At 36.9% G+C, this 24,883-nt stretch overlaps 1 protein-coding gene across 50 annotated transcripts in view; it reads left to right on the top strand.

The window, feature by feature from the left end:
- RIMS2 (regulating synaptic membrane exocytosis 2) overlaps nt 1-24,883 on the top strand; it is a 485,006-nt gene that overhangs the window by 381,811 nt on the left and 78,312 nt on the right. For 32 of the 50 annotated variants that reach the window (XM_040587603.1, XM_040587571.1, XM_040587572.1 and 29 more), the window contains 2 exons: nt 1,638-1,673; nt 6,723-6,823. In XM_040587603.1, coding sequence (XP_040443537.1) covers nt 1,638-1,673; nt 6,723-6,823 — 137 coding nt within the window. The remainder of the gene's footprint in view (nt 1-1,637; nt 1,674-6,722; nt 6,824-24,883) is intronic. The other 18 variants (XM_040587605.1, XM_040587616.1, XM_040587617.1 and 15 more) reach the window with 5 other exon arrangements.

Consider the following 24,883-nt stretch of genomic DNA (forward strand, 5'->3'; position numbering starts at 1 on the left):
CAGTGGTATTGTTATCAAATCTCTTTCTGCTTTAGAGAGTAATGAGGCAGTAGAAGACAGTGTGGTATTTGTAGTGTTTATAATGGTGATAGCAGTTTTAAAAAAAATATAACTGAAAGCTTGAAAAGAAAACACAACTATCTCTATTTCTGCTGTTTTCCTAGCAGTATCCACAACCCACACAGACAATATAGGCCAGGCTACCCAAATGCCAAACCAGAAGAATTCAAAAGGCCTTATTTATAAACTGTGCACAATATGGGGCAGGAGAGGCCAGGGAATGGGAGAGGTTTCATTTTGGTACCCACTGGTTTACAAAAGTGTAGGCTTATGACTTGCCATATCTGTTTCCCATTAATTTGCCTAACAGTTCCACTAGGAATTGCCAGCAGAAGAGCAGCCTTGATCCCACACAGGATGGGATGCCAGATCTTATCAAAGTGTGACACATTATTTATGCTCTCTGCAGGAGCATATTTTTCTTTCTTACACATCTACTTTGCTCCAGTATGATTTCTTCTTAAGTATGACTTTATCCTCTGCTTTGATACCCAACTACAAAATGATATTTCCTTAAAAAATAACAGCTGTTTCCCTCTTCTTTCTGTGTACTATAAAGTAGATCACAATTTCATGAGCAACCCTCAATAACCAATAATTCTGGAAAAATATTTAATTCTAAAAATGCGTGCTATTTTTGGTTTGTAGCTTGGGGGTTGTTGCTCCATATTCATGGGATTGTTTTAATTGAATTTAATATCATTTTGGCTTACAGTAAGAAAAAGAAACAGAGAGTCTATTTAAAAGTTAATGGATTTCTAATTAAAGTAAATTTCATTTGACTTAAAATTCTTTTGCATTAATTACCAAACTTGGATTTCAGAGTGCAGTATTTATGGCCTGCCAAAGTATTTGATAGGGATCCAATGTATTTTCATTTCTTTGTAATAGAGGAATGCCCTGAGCCATTTACAACCTTTGATATGCATTCAGAATATTTGTTGGCATCAGTTAGCTGGATTTAAGTGCATGAACTATGATCTGAGTATTGCTGTTAATGTCTTTTGTTCTTCATCATTTTTTAACTCTAAGACAAGCTACAGTAATATCATTATTAAACCTTTTAACCTGTAGAAGCTATGAGAATTGATTAAACCACTGAAGATTTAAAATAATTACTGAAAACCATTCTGACGCATTCAATTTTTATGCTTGAACCAGTAGACTGCATATTGTGTGTGCACTGCATAAAACATACAGCACAAGTAAATTTTTTACTTTTATTTTTGTGTCATCCTATTGAAGGAAACTGTAAAGTAACTATGCCTGACACCTGCCTTGCTCTCTTTCGTGTTGAGCGTGTTCATGATTCTGGAAGTGCACAAAATACCCCTGAGTTCCCTCCAATAAGTCTTCAATAAGAGTGCACAAATGTATACACGAGCATGCAGTGAATATGCCTCTGGATGTAGAGCACCATACTTGGTTGGTTGACTAAACTCATCAAATTAAATTAATTTGGTGGTTTTTCTTCACTTTTCATTTTTAATGCATGATTTATATTACTTTTATTATTATTTCTGCATTTTCTCTCTCCTCCCCTTTTTGTTTTACATATTACTTTCATTTGTTTATAGAAGAAAAGAAAGCAGATCCAGAGAATGGGGATACAGGTAGGGTGACTTATTCAAAATTTTTTCATGTTTTTGACCTTTAAATTCCTTGATCTATTATGTTTAAGCAAATGTGTACCAGGGACTTGGATAACAGTTTTGATGCATTTTGGGGATTTCAAAACAGACACTAGGAAATGGAAACTAAGAAAAGGTTCCCAAATGTATTTCCCTTGCTTTTTTTGAAGGAGTCATATTAGGGTGAGAAATGAGAAGAGATCAGCATCAGCTAAGGACGGCTCTCATACACCTCAAGAATTCTGTTCTGTCTTCCCCACTCCAGGCACAGTGTGCTCACCTGCATACTGCCTTTTCCCTCTCTGTTACAGGTTTCTGACTTCCAAAATCTCAATGTTTCTGTAGTTCCCTCATTACTAGTTTCCCCCCAATGCCTGAGCTGCTGTGCATCCCAGATTTTGTATCCCTCTTGTCCATGCCTATCCAAAACTAAATCTGTCCTAATATTTTAAGAGAAATTCCACTCTACTTCCATACCCCAGATTTCCCTTTTAGTCTCTGTGCCTCAGAAGCCTCGCTGTACAGCAAACTCCTTCTCCAAACACATCATCATCACCAGTATCTATAGTAGCTAGAACAGTTTAGTAATTCCCACTGGAGAAGGCAATGAGAGAAAGAACACAGATGCCAGTTGTTCTTATTTGTGTTTTTTAAATAGATAGGTCTGCCTTAGGCTGAGCTGGGTGATAAGGCCGTTTTGATGTCCCTTTTGTCTCTGGTGTGGACCAGACTCTTACCCTTAAGAACAACCAATATTTGACCTAAAGAGCAAATAATTGTTGTTAGCTCCAGGCTGAATTAAATGATTGCTTATCTCTTTGTGAAAATGTGACTCTATCAGCAGTTGAGGTCAGGAAAAGTTAGATATTAACTACACCACTGATTACAGCCCCTTAACATTTTTAGGATGAAACAAACATTTAGTTTTCAGTTATGAGGAAAACTTTAATGGTGAAGCAGCTGAAGCTTATCTTATTTCAAGTCAAAACATGAAGATAATGGTTTGCCTTCAAAGCTGGAGCTGTGATTCCAGTGCCTGTCCTGAGTCATGTTGAAGGAATTATACAGCTGCCACCTAGACCATCGCAGGAATTATGCAGGTGCCACCTCAACAGGGCTTGTCCCTAAATTCTGCTTTTATAAAAGAATCTGAGTTCCTTCTTTTACTGTGTTTAGTATGCAACAGTAGTTACAGCTCCAGCTGGGTGCCTCTGAAGAGGGGCCCCACCTGTCAATTGTTACTGACCTTTATAGTCTTTATAGGTTGTTTGATTTCCTAATGGCACTTCTGCTCATCTAATCCTGTGTGAAGTGTCTGGGGTCTCTTCCTGATTTGCTCCTGCAGCCTCCAGTCACCCTTTTTGTCTGTGTCTTGAGATGTTTCCTTATCTTCTGTTACAGAATATCCTGTAGTTAAACTTTTACTTATACCTCCTTATGTGCTGCTTACATTTGCATAGATAAAAACAAAGGCTAAACTCCAATTTGTGCAGCCTAAGGCTTAATATACATAGGCACTAAAGTGCTAAGCCCTCGCACAGATTAGTGTCTCCATGCAGTCCTTGCAGATCCAAGGGCAGGTTGCAAGGTTGCTGCGCACAGCACTTGGGCACCTTATGCTGGCATTTCAGGACTGCGCACTGTAGTTGTGCTGATTTCCTTCAGCACACTCTCTTCTGAAAATATGGAGAATGGCTGGTATTAAATCAGCACTAACTGTTTGTCAGCTGGGAATTTCCTTGTGCTGATGAAAACCCCTCTGAGCCACGTTCAGGCCACGGGCTTTTTAATTTTGGATAGTTGTTCAAGAGAAGCAGAACTCCAAGGTGTTGCCTACAGTGTAATGATCCCAGTTATGTTTGATGAGCAAAACAAGGCTTTGTCCTTCCATCAGTCTTTCTTAATTTTTTTTGTATTCCTATGGCTGAAGTTTGGGTGTCACTGGACATTTCAGTTGGAGGCACAGACAGCTGCTGTCTAGAAGCAAAAATTCTGGAAGGGTGTTAAGGCAGAAGGGTACAAATGAACTCGCTTTCGCCTGGCCAGAATTTGGTTGCATACACATGTACAATGTGGCAATGCATGAAAGTATGTCAGAAGTATCTTTAGTTTTTCTAGTACCAGTCTCTGTGGTCTTGAAAATGTGTGGTGCTGGGCTCTGGCTAAGGACCTGAATAACACAAGTGCTCAGTCAGCCTTGTGCTACCAGTGTGAAAGCTTATACCTCTTCATCTTCACCACTCTTGATAATAGCTAGATCCAGGTTAATTCTGATTTGCCTACTCACACTCCAATACACCTCCTGATTACAGGGGGGTCCTTAGTATAGGACTGATGTTCAGCCTTGGTTACCAAAATCATGTTAGGAGCTGGAGCTTCCTAGTGCACCTGGACAGTTAATGAGCTCCCTGGAAGTGCTTTCTGCTCCTGCTGAACTCCCAGACAGGTTTCAGCGAAGTACAGATTTGCCAGCAGCAGTGGAGATGATGGTAGCCCTGCACTTCCACCACTTGGCGTGACACTTGTGCATGCTGGACCACATGAACGGGAAGTGCCGTGGCACTCTCCCAACCTTCCTATTCTCATCCCGATCATGGCTGCATCTGGCTTAAGTTACGTCACTATTAGCCTGCAGCAGCCAATAACCCTGCACACTCTTTCTGCATGTCAGTTCCATGCAGGGTAGAATCAAAGCTGATCTTCTGCATTATGAACTTTACACCACCCTCAGGGTTCCCTCTTTTTGCATATAACGGGATTCACTCACTTGTTAAAGGCAGTTTCAAAAATACATAGCAAATTCGATTTTCTTTAAATGAATTTTTATGGGAATTGAATTTTTTTTCCTAAATTTTGCCATCTTCTTTTTCTCTTGAGACTAAAATGAGCCACCAGTTTTGTTTAATTTGCTACAGAGGATTTACACCAAGGGGTTATGTGTCCCATTTTCAATGGCAAATTTCAGAATGCTTGGTTTTGCAGATCATCGGAAATTGGATTTGTAGAAACCTAACTTTCACTTTACCACCTGATCATAGATAAGATTGAATATTTTCACAAGTAATTGTGAAATTTCTAATTTGTGCTCGAGAGGTATTATTTCATCAGTACTTGTAATTTCCTGAAATTTGGCAGAATGTCTGGTGACAAAGAACACGTGATGATTTCATAAGAAAACTTCATAAGAAAAATTGACAAAGTTTACCTACTGGTGAAAAATAGTCCTTTGTTACATTACTGAAGAATGACAGGCAGATTTGCAGAGTGTTACAATTTCAGCAAAGGGTGATTTCTTTCTTTGAGCAAAAGTTATTTTCCTTCAAAACCACTTATGTGTTACTGCTGTCATTGAAAAAGAAAAAATATCATTTTCCAGTTTAAAGTTTCTGTTTTTAATAGAATATATCTTTAGAGCTTCTAAAACTAGATCCTTAAAAATCACTGCATCTTAATAATAAAGTGGCAAATATTGCTATGGGACCTATAATGGTTGAGGAAAATTGTGATAGGAAAAAGTAGCTATATTTTATTTCAGGAATTTTCATCTGCTGCTGTCTTTCTCATTTTGTTTCTCCCTATGAAACACGTTTTTTTCCTCTTTTATTCATTTTTCTTGGTTTTCATTTCTCTTAAAAGTTTTGATGAAATCTTTTCAGTCATGTTGTTTGCAGGCAGTAAATACGGAGAGTTTGAACACAAAAAGCAGAAGCCAGAGGGTTTATAGCTAACAGTACAGTTTAGCCTTATTGCACTCCCTTTCATTCCCTTCCAGATTTCCTGTGAAGTGCTACAAGATTTAGCTGACAGGTCTGGTAGTATTTGCTACTGCCATTACTGTTGTAAAAAAAAAAAACAAAAACAAAGCTCAGAGGCCCTGTGCAAAGTCCTACTTTACTGTTAGATTATGACTTAAAACTGAGATTTGGAGTTTAAATCAGGTTTATATGTACACTGGAATCTAATATTCCCATCTCAGTTCCATAAACAAAGTCCAGCTTATTCAATACATAGGATGTTCAGAAACTTCCATTTATGACTAGTGGGATTCTGAAATTTTAATCCTAGACAGCTTTTGTGTTAGAATTATGGAAAGTTTACGACAAATGTCAGTCAAAAGGAATACTTTTTAGCATTCTGTGGCTAATGAATTGATTTGTACTGTGTTAAAGTGGAAGAGAATCAAGCCTGTGTGTATATAACGATAAACTATATTTTGTTTACAAATCTTTTTCTAACATTATGGGCTGTTGTCTTCCTCTCATTTTTCTGTTTCTCACCTTTCCACCTCAGCTTTGGCACTTAATTCCTTATGATTTTACATAGTAAATTGTGGTGTTACAGTACCAGTTGGTTGAAACCAGCTGCTGCCCGAGTTATAAGTAAGAACCCATCCCTAACGGAGACTAATCAAGTATTTGCTCCAAGAGTAGTGAATCCTGAAATCATTCTTGAAGTTGCGTGTCATTTGAATGTAATAAGCTGATGCCACTGGGTGGCTCTTTAACATTCCTTTAAATATCTTTAAATTGTTTTGAGCATACTAAGAATATGCTCAAATGGTAAACGGAAGGTCTGCTAGCCTGTGGCTGTTACTTCATTAGTAATTTGGCATACCACACTATAACAAGTGCTGAACCAGGATCTCCACCCAACATAAGCACGTTGTCTTTGCATTCCTTTTTTAAAATGAAAGACTAGTTTCTCTTGACTATTTTGGAAATAGTAAAATTCTGTTCTGTGGAAACATTGTGCTTCATTTACATTCATTTATTCCACAAAGTTAGTTTCATTTGAATTGTGTAGATAGGACAACAGTTTTTAAGATTCTGCTGAAATACTTATCTACTATTTTCCTCCTCTTACAACTTTTCCGTTTGCTGCACAATTGTAATTCAGAAAATAAAATTATATATACCGTAATTTAAGTAAATCAGTTTTCATCTCTTTTTGTTAAAACTTACATGTGCATAACTTCAAATTTTGAATTGACTGCTTGTGTATTTATTTATTTATTTTCTTTTAACTTAACAGGTGCAATGGATGTAGAAGAGAGGAATCGCCAAATGAAAATGAGCAAGTACAAACAGGTAGCAGGATCAGATTCCAGGCTGGAACAAGATTATCATTCTAAGGCAAGGGAGTTTTGTTTTGAAAAGCAACAACATATGCTAAACTGAAATAGCCAATATCCTTTCAGAAAGTGATAGATGAGTGGGAGGTTGTTTCTTCAGTAAAAGTTTCTTGTGTGTCTATAACAAGATTATTGGAAACATGCAGCAAAATCCCTTAACAGAGTTGTCTTGATTATTAAAATTTAAGGAGCGTAAGTTAAAGAAAATAAAAGTGGCAGTGTAATTATCCATTGGAATGAACAATAGGGACATGACTTAAAAACTCAGAAAGAAGGAAAAAAGAGGTTTTTTGAGTGACAGATGGAATGATAGGTATTGAAACCTGTTCATGGCTTTCATATCTTGATCTATTGAAAACTGGAAGATGTAGTGTTACTTAGTTTAATAGTGGCAGTTTAGTTCTTGGAAAGGTATTTTGTACATCAACAAAAGCTTCTATCCCAGCTGTGGCAATTTGCCAAAGATCTGATTCGTTATGTAGTAGTACAGCCCCAAATCTACTATCCAGAATTTCCTGCTATATGGAACAGGGTCATGTAATGTACAGTGTGTTAATTAAAATAATCAAGGTATTTTCAATTTAAACTTCTATTATACAAAAATAATTTAGTGTCCTCTAAAAGACTTCATTAATTGAGGTCAGACTGCAAGTGGAAAACACGAGACTTCTGACCTATAAAAGCTGGCTGAGGAAGAGAAGTCTGTTTTAGTCTTCTGCTTCCAGGATGTAGTTCCTTGCTGCAAGGACTGGCAAAGTTACTCTAAACTAAGCCATTAATATTCAAAGACAAAGAAATCATCAGATTTTTAAAGTATTTTCAGTTTTGCAGATAATGTAGACGAATGTACATTTCAATGTGGGAAAACAGGAAGAACTTTAGTGAAGCCCATGACAAAATGAAAAACCCTATTAATGAAAATAGTTAGAACGGACAAAGCAAAAAGAAAACAGTGAAAATGGCTTAAAATATTTTAAAAACTCTGTAGAAGTGCTGCATGATTATTTGGGTATTTTACAAATGTAGGGTTTACCACAGAAGGCATAGGAATTTTTATTAACGCGTAGGAGGGACTTGGTGTATTGTCATGTTTAGATGCTTTTATGTTGACACCGATGGCAAAATTATACTCGCATGTGTCATTGTTGGCTTTGAAAGGTGTTACCTTTTAGAGATGAGCGTAATACTGTGAGCAGACCTCCTCGTAAGTGTTATGATTGTATGTACCACAAAAATATTACTTTATGTATTGTATGTATAACCAGACTTATTCTGCTAACTTTCCTGCTCCCTCAACGCTTCACTGAAATTTGAGTCAGAAGTTAGGACTGGTATGGAGTAAAGAGAATAAATGGGCTCTCATGTGAAGGAGCTGGATAGAATATAACTACACAAGGAAACATTTCCTACCCTTGTTTTTCCATTTCACCTACACCATATTATTGGGCCTCACTCTACATCTTTTATCTTTTTTATTAAAACTTTACCTTCAGTATTATTGGAATGTATTAAAGAGGAAAACTATAAATGGAATTATTTTATGAATATGGTGATTTATTTATTGCACACATTGAACAAATTTTCTCCAGAAATAAACAGTTAATTTACTCTTCTGCCAAAGTGTAGTTGCAGTATTTGAAAATGAGTTATTTATTCCATCAATGAACTTGTGGAACTAGGCAACGAATATTCACATATGTATTAATTCGAAATGCAGTCTTAAAATGACACTTAAAATGGTGTAATGTCAAAGCCATATAAGAACCGTAACTCTCATAAACCATATGAGAGTTCCATCTTCACTTTTTTACTACCACTGGTTCAATTCCCCTTAATTAAGTGCTTATATTATCTAGAGACAGAAAATGAGTAAGTACAATTTATCTACCTGGTTTCTACAAAAAAATATTCTGGAATCATGAACTGAAACACATCTTTCAAGTGCTGACTGAAATATGTTCTGTGTGGTACATGAAGACTGATTTTTTTAAACCTGTCAGCTAGCACAAGCAGGCAGTCAAGCATAACATGCCTGAGAAAAATGTCATTGAGTAGGCACTAAGTGACATTCAGGAAAAGTAGCACATGGAATTTTCTTTTACCTTTCTGTTCTATTTCTTTCTTTAAATGGAAGTCAACAGCAACTGTATGTCCCTCATGATTACTTTGAGTTAAGAAAAAATAACCTTCCTTGCTGAGAAAGCAAAATTTATAACAGTAAAAGTTACATTAAATTTTAAAATATGAAATTAGACATCAAGCATTATACCTCTGGATATGTTTTGTTCTACTTCTGGAAGTCAGCACAAGAAGCTTTAGAGGAAAGTACATACAATTCTGTGGTGCATAGTCACACATTAAGAAGCTTGTGGCAAAGTTTACTTCCCGACATCTGTATTCTTAGAAGCTGCTGAAATATAAAATTGATTTTCCCTTAGATTTTTTCTCATGATTGTTAAAATTCCAGATTGTATTTTTATTATTCGTATACATGCCTCATTATTTTTTGAAAACTAAGTATTCCATACTATTTTGTATACATGAGCTTGGAAGGTACTATATTGTGTAGTAGAGTTATTTCCTTAAGTGCAGAAGTTGCTGAAGTATGATTTCAGCACAGATACAAGGAAAGCAAGCAATATATTTGGTTTTCATATTTACGTCTAAGGAGACATGAGAGGAAAAACTGTGTGGGCATTAGATAGAAGTATTTCTGGTATTGGAACAACTATTTCTGAATATTGAGTACTAGTAAACTTGTACTAAAGTCTGAAATGCAGTGCTGGTAGATGTTGACGTGCAGGAAACCCTGAGTTTTGGTAATGCAGGAAAGCAGCACAGTAGCACGAGTGTTCCACCAGGGGGGAAATAGCAATTTACCATACAGTGGGTCTGCAACACTGCTCTGGTTTACATAATTTTCTTCAAGAATCTTTATAGGACTGGTTTAGCATTTTGCATAAAAACTAAGTGTTTCAGTTCTTAGGTGCTTAAGCAAGATGCATTGTGAGGAGGAAGGGGCTGAGGTGGGAGCCCAGAGAAGCTGAGCGAGCAGCCTGCTGGGTTCATTTTGTTTGCATTTGGTTGAACTGTTTGAGTTCAGTTCCCATACTACCTCATACAACCTCTCTAGACCTCTCTGCCTTGTTTCATGCTTGGTGCTGCTGCAATTAGCTCCTCTGGCAAACAAATTGATAGTGCTATGCTTGGTGAGTAACTCCTGCCCCTGGCCATGCTCACCACTGCTCAGATTCAGGAATCCCTGCTGACGAAGGATAAAAGATGCGAGGAATCATGCCATTCCTCTCTCCTTGCCCCATGACTGGAATGTGCCCAGTGGATGGACTGGGGAGAGTTGAAAAGCTTTATTCTACTGAGAAAAGAGACAAAAGGTACTTCTTGTATGCAGAGCCCTAGAAGTGTTTTCAATCAATGTGAAATGAATGTAGAATCAAGAAAGAATTAGAGAACTCCATCAACTCAGGCCATACTAACCACCAGAAAAGGGCTTGAGTAACTTAAAACATTGAATGCCAAAGTAAAGGGGACTGGATTTATGTAGGAGTTAGAATAGTGAAAAATGCTTGTTTTCTTTAGGAACAAAGGTGAAGCAGAGACTGGCAACTAGCTGACACACATTTAAACCTCAAAGTATCATAAGGCTTATTTTATTTGTTTTATTAGGAGAAAATAATGACCTACAAAAAGGCAGAGAAATCCAGTTATATAATACAGCAATTAGTAATAGTCAGTAATGTAGTAATTAGGAATGTAACGCATTAGAGCAACAAGTAACAAAGTTGGGGTAAAAGAGGTAAACCACCAGATAAAAACTCAAATTTTTGCAGAACTGGTGACAAGATTATTTAGCCAAATGTAGAAGAGAATACCAAATACAGATTAATACAGCACACCAAAGAGGACTTGCCAACTCCCCCCTTAATGATTCATATTGATGATAAGACTGAAACTTCCTATATCATCAGCTGTATGTAATGCTGCATTCCCTGCTAATCAACCACAATGCAGGTTTTAGGTATGAGCATAATTCTCTGTGTTTGGTGTAAGATACTTAGGTATGAGCATAATTCTCTGTGTTTGGTGTAAAATACTAGCAATATCAGCATACTAGCATGCTACTTGGTGATCTTCTAACCTGTTAGCAAGATCAAGACAAACTGAGCTGTGGAAAAGAAGAGTTAAGCATGCGCTCAGTTGATTTGAATAGTCTAGATGCGGCTGAAATGCCTTTGGAGCATGCAGACCCTGAAAAGCTGCAGTTCTTCAGGCTGAGACAATTTGATTCAGCAATGAATCAAGTACTACCTTGTGGGTTACCTGTGTGAGAGAATGTGCAAAAGGTAAGAGCTGTAACACTGGAGGTGGAACAGGCTGAGTTTGAATACATTGAAAGCAGATCTCCTTAACTCTCAGTCTTGTCACAATGTGCAAAAGTGTCCAAGAGCTGCCTTTTCCCTCTGAAACCTGCAGTAAGTAGTTGTGTCATTGGTACAGCTACATGTGGTATCTTTTGACCTGTGTTGTTGATTGAAACATTTAATGGCGTTTTGAGAATGCTTTTGTCTCCTTAAAAATCAAAGCAGAGCAGTACACAGAGAGGCAAAGATTGCTAGCAGAAACACTTGCCACTTTTCCTCTTGAAACCCTGGCAGAGGGGGAGTTTAACAAACATCCAAGCTAACAGGATGATGACATCGTTGATATTTTTGCTGTATATAAGCTGTCATTGATTGATACTGGTTTCAAATTGGCAATTGTTTTTGAAAATTTAAGCTTAGAATTTGGGAGCTCTGAAAAGATCATGATATGCCCAATAATAATTTGATAATTTAGAATAATTATGAATATACCTCCTTGATCCTATAATAGTTTCTTACAACTTCCGTTGTTAAGGATATGACTAGAAATATTCAAAATATTGAATAAAAAATGGAGGCTATGTTAGATACCCATATTCCCTCAAAACAGGGCAGAAATTGCATATGTTTTGTATACCTTTCTTTTTAACATACCAGATTAAATTTTAAAATTTTAGATATCTGAGTAAAACCTGGAAAGATTAAATAATTAGACTAGAGCTATGCTAAAAAATAAAGAAGGCAAAAATACACACACAGATTTTCCATGCATTTAATTTGCATAAAATACCTGTAAAACTAAGGGCCTAACCAGTAGAATTTGATAGACATATAAATGGAAATTACTGTGCGTAGTTTTACAGGGTCCCTTTATCTTCCCCTTCCCCACTTCCACACCAATAAACTCTTTGTTTCAGGAGAAAACCAAGCACCAATTAGGCTAACAAATAATTTTCCATATGAGGAAACCATTTATTTTCTGTCCCAAGGCTTTTCTGCTCTCCTATGGACTAGTTAATAATTGTATTTTTGGACAAAAGACTTGATAGCTAAACCAGCTGTCTGGGCTGCAAGGGCAGGTCCTGTCACTCTCCACAGCCTGTGAGTGCTCAGGTTGCCCAATCTATCATGATCATTTTTGATATGCAAGGAATTTTACTACTCAGTGGCAGAAAGAATCTCTCTGGCCCATAGTGCTGATAGCATTTATATTTTTCAATCAAGTATTTTATTGTATTTTTAATATAAAAAGTTTGTGGAATAAATTGCTAATGTTGCAGTTCTGTTTGCTATAAACACAGGGTTTAAAATGCAATTATATACTTTAAAATGTAGCTAGATGAAATAAATTCAGAATTCAAGATCTGAGCTCTATAAACATGATAATAGAAAACATCTCTTCTTTTACCAAACTGTATTTTCCTGAGGGGTTAAAAGTAATTTAGTGAGCTTGAATAGAGATGTGGATTGGTGTGATTTCTAGTATTTTCTTCTTTAGTCAGATATGCAAACTCCCAGAAAAGTTTTCTGTTGCTGTCATTTTTCTTTTTTATTTAATTCAAGTTGTCTTTTAATTTACTTTGGTTTTGATGCTTTTCAAATTTATTTTTTAATCTTAAGTATCCATGTCTCTATTGGAGATTTAGGGTATTCTTAAATGTGATACTGTGTTTAACATAAATACTGCATTCACATATCATGATGACAAACATCTGAAAGCAGACTGATACTGGCTGTCTTTATCTGTCAGCAGGTCCTTTCTGTTGTCAGCCATTTCCTTAGCTCTTGTGTAAGCTTCTATTACTGATCGTATATCTAGAAAGCAGAGGTTAACAACATTGTAAGACGTTGTTTAAAGGACCTTAAAATTTTACAGTGAATCTCACAGAAGAAAAAATTACTCCTGAAAATAAAAAAAATAAAATCATCAGTCTATTTTGGCTCTGAATATTCATTAGTTATTGGAGTTTATTGGAGAAAGGGAACTTTCAAAATAACTATGCTTTTTCATTTAAAAAAATAATAATACTATGTGCAACACAGTCTTGAGATTTACTCTTACAGCAATGAGTTAAATATTCTTTTGCAAAAAGCAAATATTTTCCCGAGAAAAATCATTTTTTCAAACACATATATACCAAATATACATCAAAATGTGTATCAAAGGTTTTCTATCATAGCCAGATTCAATGAAGTACTTGCAATCATTCCATTTATAATCACATTGTAAAATCATCTGGGTGCTGTTTTGACCAACTTCCAGCCAGAGCAATCACTGCAATTTATCTTAAATCCTTTTATCTTTTTTGTAACAGAAGATATTTTCCTTTCAAAACTGCTTTGTACAGAGATGTGAATAGCTGAACTGTTAGTCTATTTTGGTTCAGAGTGGCTATCTTTTCATAGTGAACTCAACTATTTCTGTTTACAGTTTTTATCTGGATTTAAGCTGTAAAGTTCCAAGATGCTATTGAACTGAGTAACAATTAATGTATAAAATAGTGTGACTGTGCTCAAGTTAATTATCTAAGATGTACTGAAACTGATGGTATGCTGATAATACATGAGAAAATCTATGGAAAACAAGAAAGAAAATTAACTGGGAAATATGTACTAAATATCTGGATGCCAAAGTGTGACATTCAAAAACAGAGAATATATGAAGTTAGTTGAGTTGCTGCAACAGTCAGAGAGCTCCAAGAAATGAGAATGATAATCCATGATAACATGAAACACACCGGACTGTAGTTTGTGCTACTTAATTCTGTGCCAGGCCGAATAGGTGCAAAAAGGATGTTATTCACATTTGAAAGATATCAAGGATAGAGCAGTGGTTCCAGCCAGATGGAAACAAGATTGCTAGATCAATTTGCTAGGCTACCGACCATGAAAAACCAGGGAAAGTGCGGCACACAAGTAGAAAGGATAGACCTGAAGTCCCAGCACAGTGCTCGCACGGAGCCTGCTTAAACACGTAGGATTCAAAATGAAGAAGCAGGAGCTTTGCCTGCCTGCTTCCCAGGGGTGGTTTGGAGGCCACCGGGCACTATTAGACTTGGAGGCAGGGAAGATGGGTGGCCCCTCGCCTCGTGTGCATCCTGCAACAGCTCCAGAGGGTACCCCGGGGTGGCCAGCAGCGAGCCACTCCCTGGGGCTCAGCTGGGTATTCCTCAGATGGAGGATTCACCCAGAGTTCACTGTTATAGTTTGTAATTCTGACTGTAATGATGAGGCCTGTTAGAGTGGTTTTACCAATGTGGATGTTTTCTTTGGTTCAGTCTCTGGGAGTGCTCATCTTTTTTAATGGGTTGATTTTTATTTTTTTTTTATAGTAGTCCCAAAGTTATCAGCGGAGATTTTGCCAGTGTATCAACTTTTTCCAAACAACAGATTTGTGGTTTTGAGGAATTTTTGCCATCTGTCATGCAAGAAAAGATCTATATACTCTATTCCCCAAGATCTATTTCCCCAAGGCACTGCATATTTTTTGGTTCTTGGTTTTTTTTTTTTTGTTGTTCAGTATCTTAACTACATAATTGCTTGCAATTAATTATAGCGAATATAACTATGACTTCAAGCATCTGTATTGTAACTAGTGTATATGAAGGATTTGGATGGATATGTAACACACCACTGTTATTCTCCAAAAGCTCATTGTGCACAATGGAGCTAATCAAAGTAGGGTCAGGACCTTGGAGTCTCCGTGTAGGGAGGTCGTGCTTTTGTAAAGCCTTAATGCCTTCAGCAACACTTCTACTGAGAATGTTACGGAAACATGAAATTACCTCTGTGGCCCTTCTAACCTATGGTAGTTCTGACTGTCGGTTCTTGGAAGTAAAGACTTCGCTTACAAGAATTAATACTGATTTAGTGTTAGGCAATAGACTATTTTCTTTATTATCATCCTGCAGATGAAAAACATAGTTTTACTAGAGATTTCACTGACACTCTGGAATCAGCAAAAAAATAACAGGAAGAAAAAAAAAAAAAAAAAAGCAGTTGTAAAAATTTAATCCTTCCTTCTGAACAGAGTAATGATGTACCCATAAAGTGTTCATTTTTGTAATACAAAAAATAGGATATTAAAATTATTGCAGCAAACTTATTCAAATAGTAGTATTCCAAGATAGTAAAAAATGAAATTTTAGACAAAATTATCTAATAAAGGTAAAGACTGCATAAACAAAACCTCTTTCTTTCCCCCTAAAAAAGCAACTTGTCATACGTCTTTGCCTTGAATATATACAGATATTTTGTCTAATAACCTTCAGTATGATGATGAAAAGAAGTTTGGAAACTGCTTCTTCCAGAGTCAGTTTATGTTGAGGAAAAAAATTCATCTCATACAACAAAACATACACAATTTTTTCATGAAGTTCAACTTGTGTTTTCACAGTAAAATTTATTTGATATATCTTTCTTCTTCAAACTATGTAAAATCTTTAAACGATGTCATATTTGTTTCCTCATATAGAGTATCTTAGACCCAGTAAATTTCAAAGAATCAGGATGTAGCATCCTGTTTCTGTTCTTTTTTGAGAGACACATGCCATCAGGTAAAAAACAATTGTAGTGATTTGCAAACTTCTGCAGTTTAATCTGAAGCAACTATCTAATTAATAATATCTGCACCTTACTTAGTTTTAATATGATTCTAATTTTCTAAAAGCAAAATTAGAAACACTATGACATAGTTTTCTGTATCTAAGAGACAATAATGTAAATTCACTTCTGGTAACAAGGCTGACATTCAGTTTCAAGAATTGCAAAGAAGTGCCTCGGGTGTGTTTTAGGTGGCAATTAGAAACATTTCCTTTCCCACTTCTAAGCTAATTCCTAGTCACATAAATTTAGGAAATGCTCTGCTAAGGAATTATCTGTAAAATGAAAGTCAAGGTTTCTAATAATTTGTAGGCATTAAAGATCTTTAAAAACATTCCCAGAAGTTTGTGACTCCAGAATAGTTTCAATATAGGTAACTGTCTTGTGAAATGATCCAAATTTCTCATACAGTTTCAACTGAATTATTTTTTGTTTCTTTTCCAGAAATGTTACATATTATTACCCTACTGATAAAGTGTTTTATGTGGTAAAGGTGAAGTAAGTAATGTTCATAGGTGTTGCATATTTTCTGTAAAAGTGAATTTGAATTAACCTTGCAAACAAGCAAAGAGATAAATTATTATAGTATTTACAATGTGATATGACAGACATTACAGACATCTAATTACTGCCTCTTTGAAAACTGAAGCAGAATGACTGAAGAGAAATAGAGAGTTCAATTTTTTCTTTTCCCTAGGAGCAGTTTGCAAGCTCAGGATCTCCCTGCAGCCTTTTTTCCCCTAGTTGCAACATAACAAGGGTGAAGCTGCTGAGGAAATACATTTTAGGGAAAAGTAATGTTTTCTAAGCAGTTTAACTTACCTATGGAGGGGTAAGGAGATGGTGATATCTACATCTTGCGGATTTGTTTAACCTTTAACTAGAGTTGAATCAGCAGAAAATTTGTAGGCAAATTATCAGCTGAGCTCATATTTTTCTTATTGTACAGGAATTTTCCAAGATGTATCCAAATAATTGGAGAAAATAAGAGATTAAGAAAAAGATATTATGGGACCTTCCCTCAAATCATGCTTGATTTTTTTAGGCTACCTTCTGATATCTATGGATTTAAGGACTTAAAAAGTGGATTCATACAAAGATATATTTATATCCTGCTCTTGAGCAATTGTGTTACTTATGGTCCTCAGGCACTTCTGCTTATAGGGAAAAGCACTCACCGGATTGCCCATGTGTCAATCCAGCTGTTCTCTTCAGCATGAATTCCTTTGAAGTTGCTGTGTCTCAGGAAAAAAAATTGGTAAAAGTCATATTTAAATGTTACATAGAGAAAGCAGGATTAAGGTGGAAGTTCACATCTCTGTTCCCAAACCATCAGGTACGCTGAAATACTTAACAGGATTTTGGGGTGAAATAAAGTGTAATGAAACAGAAATTCTGTGGTAAGAAAAGATGGTTGCCTTTCCATCATTTTTTATTTTTGTTTTTATGAGAGACCCAAGGGTCTTATGAGAGATCCAAAACAATTATGGAAATGTACTTTAAAACCCAGGTTAAATGAGAACTCTAAAACGCATATTGTTTGGCTTCCTAGCTTGTGTTTGCAGAGCAACACAACATCATAAAGAAGCTCAAATTAGGTAGAACAGCCAGAGACAAAAGAGGATTTTTTTAAAAACAGTAATCCTGCCTTGTTACCCTCCTTACAAAATAAGCTGTTGCCTGGATGGCAGGACTGCACAAAGTGCAAGAAATTCTGAGTGCAGTGGTGGCAGAAATGGCATGTGAACCACTTAAGTAACAGAAACAAATACAGGAGGTACACTCTGATTCTGTTTATCCAATGTAAGTAGGATTTGCTAGAGTTAGAAGAGCAAAAGGGAACAGAAACAGAATTAAGAGTTATCACTGAAACTGAACCCATTGAACAAGTGAGTTAACTGTGGGCAGGCTCACCAATTTGTCCCAAGAAACGTGCTAAAGTGCAGCAGGAGATAAAGCACTGGAGATACTGTTAAATGCAATTGCACAGTAGATGGTGAAGCTCTTGTGTTTTTCCAGTCACCCTGCCTTGAACAACTCAAATTTTTTACAGTGAACAGTGTCCATGATGATGTATCTTCAGGAGACTTGGCAAAGTGTTCTGGAATGCTAAAGGATTGGTAATCTCTATTTTAAATATATTTTCTTTCTTTTATATAAAATAGTCAAGAAGTTAATGTGTGGCAGTAAAAAAGATGCTCAGAATTTTGAGATTTCGAGAATTTATTTCCCACCATCATGAAGCCAGACTGTGGACCTGTTTCTGTAAAGTGAAGCTTGGTGACTGAGTCTGCCCTCGTTTAAATAGCAATTAAAAATCAGGAGAAGGTCAGCAGTAAGAAAGAGAAATTGGATAGCAAATGTTTCAAATAGTTCTTAGAAAGAGCTTGGTTGTATTTTCCATTTTGCCTGCTTTCTTGAATTACTTCCACATCAGAAAAGGGGGACTGATTGTTAGACATTCTTCTACCCTTAATTCTCATTAAAGGGTTCTTCTTTTGATGCTCTTATTTATTTAACTTCATATTATGTAAATTCATATTTCTTCGAGATGTTGCTTTTGTTCAAAAATTGTTGGGAATATTCTGCCTACATGAAAGTATTCTGTGGTTCACCTGTAACTTGTTAAGGCATGTTGGAATCATCAGTTCTTCTAACAAGGTGAAGTGTATCCACAGGTAGCATAAGATCTATTAATTCCAAATTATATAATCAATTATAGCTGTTTCACACTAGCTGTATGCTATGCCTGGACCTCTCTTCTACCTCATTTAATCTAACAGAATCAGCTAGAACCGTGGAAAAAGATCATCTTACTTTAATATTCAGGCTGTAAACAGTCTTCTTAAAAATCTCAGTTACTTTCCTTGACAGATAATAGAAATCAGTTATCTTTGTTTTTAAAGAAGATGTCTAGTTATATAGCACACACATGAAGGATACTACTAAAGGAGCAGAACAGTGCTGGTAGCCTCTTGTTAATATGAATTGTCACGTCCCAGAGTCCTGTCCCAATGCCTTGATTTTCAGTAGAAGCTCTCTATGTGAGTGGTGACTTTAAGGTGGCTTTTGATGAGACATGATGAGACACCTGCTCTGCCATTATAAACCTTAAATTTTTGCTCCAGTGTGTAACACATCTTGGATTGCCGTATAAGTATTGTTCTTAAGGTGATGTTTAGAATTGTTCCTGTCTTTTACAATTTACAATTGTAAAGTGTCTTTTACTTTACCTTAAACAACACGTTTTTACCTACTGTGTTTTTCATAGGAGAGGTGGGATTTTAAACAGTGTCTTTGTGATTTTGAACAGTCTTTGGAATACTGTGGTAACTATATATACCCCGGCAGAAACTTTGCAGTGCTCTCTCCTTTCAGACTTTCTAAAACTTGGTCCTGACTTAAGGTAAGATTAAATAAGAACAATTAGTTCCCTAGACTGGATGAAACTTTCTTTGTGAATTAATTCTGCATCAGTAACAGCTTAATTTCAGAACAGATATTAGTGCGGCTGAAATTAGAGGTTGTCTTGATTTTCCAAAAGAATCATGTTGTATGGAAAAGAACATCAGACCAAGAGACTACTTGGTGTTTTGAAACTGACTGCAGGAACAGATTTTTTTGTAGGAAAACAAACTTGTTGACAAGCTAATTTTCAGGATCACTAAAAGGCCCAAATACTTCTTCAGAACTGCTTTGCTGCTTTCTACTTTACAAAATATTTGCAGGTCCTTTTAAGTTCTCCTTGATGTAATCCCAGAATATTTTCTATTGTTCTCCTATATTTATTTCATATTGTGCACTTAGGGAGTTCTTATAAAAATTGCACCACATGCCAACGTACGTGAAACATGATTTTTTGTATTTTGATTTGTCTTGCCTCTGCACTACCTCCCTTTAGATTTCCAGTTGTCCTCAGACAGTGATCCATTGGTGGCTTCTGCACTGCTGCTGCCCTTGCAGTTTCTTCTTCGTCTCCTGGATCACCTTGACCCATAGAGTGACAGAGTAATTTGTGTTGGAGGGGAGCTCAGAAGCTGTCTAGTCCAACCCCTAACTTAAAGCAGGGTCAGCTGTGAGATCAGTGCAGGTTGCTCAGGGCTTTATCCAGTCAAATCTTGAAAATATTTAAGGACAAAAACTGCCCAATTTTTCTGGGTGACTTGATCCACTGCTTCGCTGTACCTATGGTAAAAATGTGCCTTCTTAAGTCAGTCAGAGCTTCTGTGAATTGCTTGCTCTTTCTTTTTGACACCCTTGCTGTATGACCTGGCAGGCTGCTGTTGGCTTCTCCCAAAGCCATCACTTCTCCAGGCAGAACTGCAGCCCTCCCAGCCTCCTCTCACAGGGCAGCTGCTCTAGCCCCAGCCATCCTGGTGGCCCTCCAATAAACTCATTCCATCTTATCGATGTTATTGTTGTACTTTGGGTCTCTAACCTGGATACAACATGCTAGATGTGGTCTAATGACTCTGGAGGGGAATAATTACCCCCTTTTGTCTATCGGTTATGTTCCTGTCAATACAACCAAGGCTGCCTTCTTGGCTGCCAGGGCCCACTGCTGACCTGCTGGATCTTTTTTATTGTACAGTTTTCATTTGCTAATTTAGCAGTTGGATGCTTTTTTAAGCAACATGGCTTAGTTCTGTAGTGAAATCAAGTTTTAGGAACTCCTTTGCAAGACAGTATATGTGAGCGTAGGTTAGTGAAATCGATAAAAAGATGGCACCAAACTACTGAAGGAAAGATGTGAGAACTTTTGAAGTGAAGTAGGGTTTTTTTTCACATGTTTGATAGAAGTATTGATATTCCTTTTTACCGACATGTTTCAATTGGTGGCCTAACTTTATTGGAAATTAGGATGGTTTGGAAGGTGGGTTTTGCAAATGAGGCCACAGTCGGTTATTTATATTCAAGGTAGAAGTAGATTGGAATGTTCTGAACAATGGGAAAAAATGATGTTGGATAAGGAGTGGAGTAAGGAATGGATGTACAGTGGTTCCCTGTACATCCAGCTAGATTTACTGGTTCAGGCACCGTATTGCTGCTCAGAAGTAGCACCACCATGTGTAGCTCTCTCTGTTATGCTAATGCAAGACAAGAATGCCAAGAGAGGAATAGTAGGACCAGGGCCAAGAGGTCAAGGTGTGCCTAACGCAAAACAAGAGCTGGCTGAAGGGAGAACAAGTTTGGAACAGTGCCAATGGAACTCATCAGAAGAAAAATACAGGGTTAAGAAAGCAGGATCCAAGTATTAGGAATAAAAAAGGAGGAAGATAGGATAGGATCCAGGACTACAAAGCGGAAGTCACGATCAGCAGCCAAGAATGACCTGAGCTAGAACTGGTTGCAGCTCCATATTGAAAAGCTCAAGGCAATCGTGGAGCTTATTATATACCTAATACCAAGCAGCGCAAGGATTAATCTCCCTGGTCAGTCCTTACATCTCCCAAGGGACTGGTGGATGCCAAGCGCAGCTGATAGCTGAAGCAGGGCTGTCAGAGGCTGACCTGGCTAGCTGTACCTCAGTTGTCTGGGCGGACCCTGACTGGAGTGACAAATGTAAGCACCGATTATTGCCTTGGCTAAGTATGAATCACAGGCAAAGGCAGATTCATCAAAGCCTTCATCCTGGGTTTGTGTGTATCCAAGTGACAGATAAACATGTATTCACTCTACGTATTCATTTGTATATGGGATTTTGTAAAAAAATTGCTTAGAATCTTTTTCTTTATATAAATGTACTGTAATTGTAAATATTAATAAGTATTTCATTTTATTTTTAATGGTAGGGTTCATTAGACAGCCATTAACAAAGGTTTTAGAAAGAATAAAAAAATCCAGTAACATTGATTCAAATAATGTGTACTAACTAAAACTTGCAATGTCTTTAGAGGCTGTAAACTTGCACCAAAAGCTACAGTTGAAATTACAGAACATTTTATACAATTGCTGTGCTCTGGCTGCTTGAGAGCTTTTGTCAGCGAGGCAAAGAACTATTGAAACAGTCCAGAATGGTTCTTTAATCTTCTTGTAGTAGCACAATGGACAATTGTCTGAAACATCTTCCCAACATTTTGATCAGTAAAAACACTGAGCAGATTTGCATGTTCCTATGTAAGTGCTAGCAAATAAAAACTGATGAGTAGACTATATAAAAGAAGAAAAAAAAAAGAGATAATAAAATAGAAAGACGGTTGGAAATCACTGACAATTTCCATTGCCTGGACAACTGCATGACTGCATAGTCCAAGATGGAACAGTGGTAACAATAGATAAAAGCAATATGAAGCACTTTAAAACTCCCTTTGAATTAGAAGTACCAAAAGAGTTTCTTTTGAAGAACTAAGTATCGAGCAGATGTAGCTCTATGTGTCAGTCATACAGTGGTAGTTCACAAAGGGGTCAAAACATTTGCAGAGGTTGTTGTATTAGGAAGCAAAGCTTTTTCAGTGTTAATCTTGAATTTGTCACTACAGGAAACTAATTTACTGCAGTTACAAGGTATTGGCACAAACACTTAACTGGCACTTTTCTAGTGTCTCCAGCTGACTGTTTTTCTAAGCTGAGGAAAGTGTTTTTAGAAACTTGAAGACGACTTTGATAGAATCTGTAATAATTTTATGTAATAATGATAACATTAAATTTATCCCATTCTTCAACACAGCAAAACAGGACAAAATTATCTTACCATTAAAACTACAAAAGTGACTTTTAATCAACCTCTCTGCTTGCAGCAGCCTTCCTATTGTTGAAACAGCTTGAAGAGGCTGGGTACTCTTACTGCTTTATGGGTCATAAAGGCCAGAATGCTGCCTTTATTATATGAGTCTTGATTGGGTTGGAAATGAAAATTTAACCTTCTTCCAATAAAAGAGCCATGTATTTCCAGCATGGGGAATGACAGGAGATAATTTTCCTACTGCTGGGGCTGTTATTTAAAAAAGAAAAAAAGAAAAAAAGAAAAGAAATAGTATTTAATTAACCTGCGTAGTAGGCGGGTACACTTCACCACAGCCTGGACCTCCTGATTGTCCAACCCAGGGGACCTATCAGTGTGTGTGAGGTTCCCGTACTGTTCTTGTGCCCATGCTTTCTCCTGAGGGAAACTGGACCATAGAGGATAGTTGCTGGATCTGATGATCCAAACCTGTGGCCATGCTACAGCCAGGATCCAGCCATGGGAGCTGCAGTTCCCCAGCAGTGTGCATTCAGATGGTGCAAACTCCTACAGCACGGTACGTAGGACAGCCCTGCAGAGGGATGGGAAATGGTAGCAGTGTTTCAGATATAATGGGTGGATGGAACTTGGTTAATGATGACCTTTTCAGTCTAATAGTTGATCTTATCATACCGTCATTTAGAAAAAAGGTGACATTTAGAAAAAAGGAAAATGAAAACAAGGAAGTGTATGAAACGTATGAAGATGTAATGCCTTGGGGCAGCTTTAGCCACACAACAACAGAAGAAATAATAGTGCAAAACCGTGCAAAAATGGTTGTGTTTTACAGTAAGAGTATATGATATGAAAGAACTGAATACTTCTTAAAAATCAATATTCACATAGTGGAGGTGCCATTTTACTTTTGAGGCAGAGAGCAAAGGAGTACTTCAGAAACTGCCTTATACACAATTGCAATTTAAGAAACAAATGTAAAACTGAAATGCCAGCATGGCTTCTGTCAGACAAGCAGTTGTGTTTCCTTCTGTCTTCTGTGTTGCAGTTACTGAAACACTAACATGCAATACGCTATTATAATCCATTTCCTAAACAAAATTGGATTAGGTATAGGTCAAAAGTAGACCTTAGCAGCAGAATAAAGAGCAATTTGGAGCAGATTTAATGGATGACTATGAGGTATCTGAGCTTTGTCCAGCAAGAAATACAATTTAGTTTCAGCTTCTAGATGTTACTTTGGTAGGCAGCTAACAGATGCTGAGACTGTAACTCAGACAATGTGTAAATAAATCTTTTAAAACCAAACATTGTATATTAAGACATTCAGATTTCATGAAAGGATAAATTAACTTTTCCAGTTTCATATCTAAAGCATCCTGAAATAGTAAGGGTCAAATAATATTTCTATGCCTTCTCACCCAATTGAAAACATTTGATAGGATGTACCTTTACATATGATTGAGAAAAAAGAGACAAAGTAATGATCTGATCATCTTTTTTTATGTTATATTTCCAAAATTATTTACGTTTAAGTTGCTTTTCTTGCCATAGCAATTCTTAATCTTCACTGTATATCACTAGATTATTACTATTATATATACATTAGCTTTAAAAAAACCAAAACCAATAATGTTGTTTCATTTGTGAAAATGTCTGATTTGTTATATACATCACATTGCAATGAAAAATGTTTTAAGAACTGATGTTCTCCAGGTGTGGAAATGAAACAGACAGAACCAAACCCACAGGTTTTTGAAACTTTCAGTGTGCTGAAGAATGACTCTTTAGAATAACTATGCAATGTTGATACTGTTTGCTACTTAATGCTGCTTGCATGTATTTAATTTAGAAGGGCTCATTTCCAGATAGTGCTTGGCAAGCTCAGTGTGGGTTCTGCAGGCTGAGGTCTGTTATTCGATGAACCAGCACAAGTAACTATCTATCCCCTAACTGGAATGTAATTAACAATTCCATCAATTATTTACATCTGACACTAAGGATAGCCACGTTAGGTCTGTAAGGCTAGCGGTGTGTCCGTGTCTGAGGTCACTAGCCACTGGTGCTATGACAGCTGTTCACATAGGCATACACAACTTTGCTGTACATCAGCTTTGTTGGGAGCCAGGAGCAGCGTAGCCTTGGCAGCAAGAGTTCAGCATGGCAAGTACATCTGCTTGGGAGCCTTGGCAAATACAGAAGCTGCCTGAGGGCAGCTCTGTGCTGCCTTTTCTATAGTGTGTGTTGGTAGCCCAGTACACCAGGCTGTACTTCCCAGTCTTTGTAGTTTTAGGCCAAATCAACACAAACTATACACATAACTTTGTCTTCAATGGAGAATTGTTCTAGGGAGGGTTAGGTGGGTGGAACTGATCAGATCAGACTCAGTATTCAGACATTTCAC

The sequence above is a fragment of the Falco naumanni genome, chromosome 3, assembly GCF_017639655.2.
Source record: "Falco naumanni isolate bFalNau1 chromosome 3, bFalNau1.pat, whole genome shotgun sequence".
Taxonomy (NCBI): Eukaryota; Metazoa; Chordata; class Aves; order Falconiformes; family Falconidae; genus Falco; species Falco naumanni.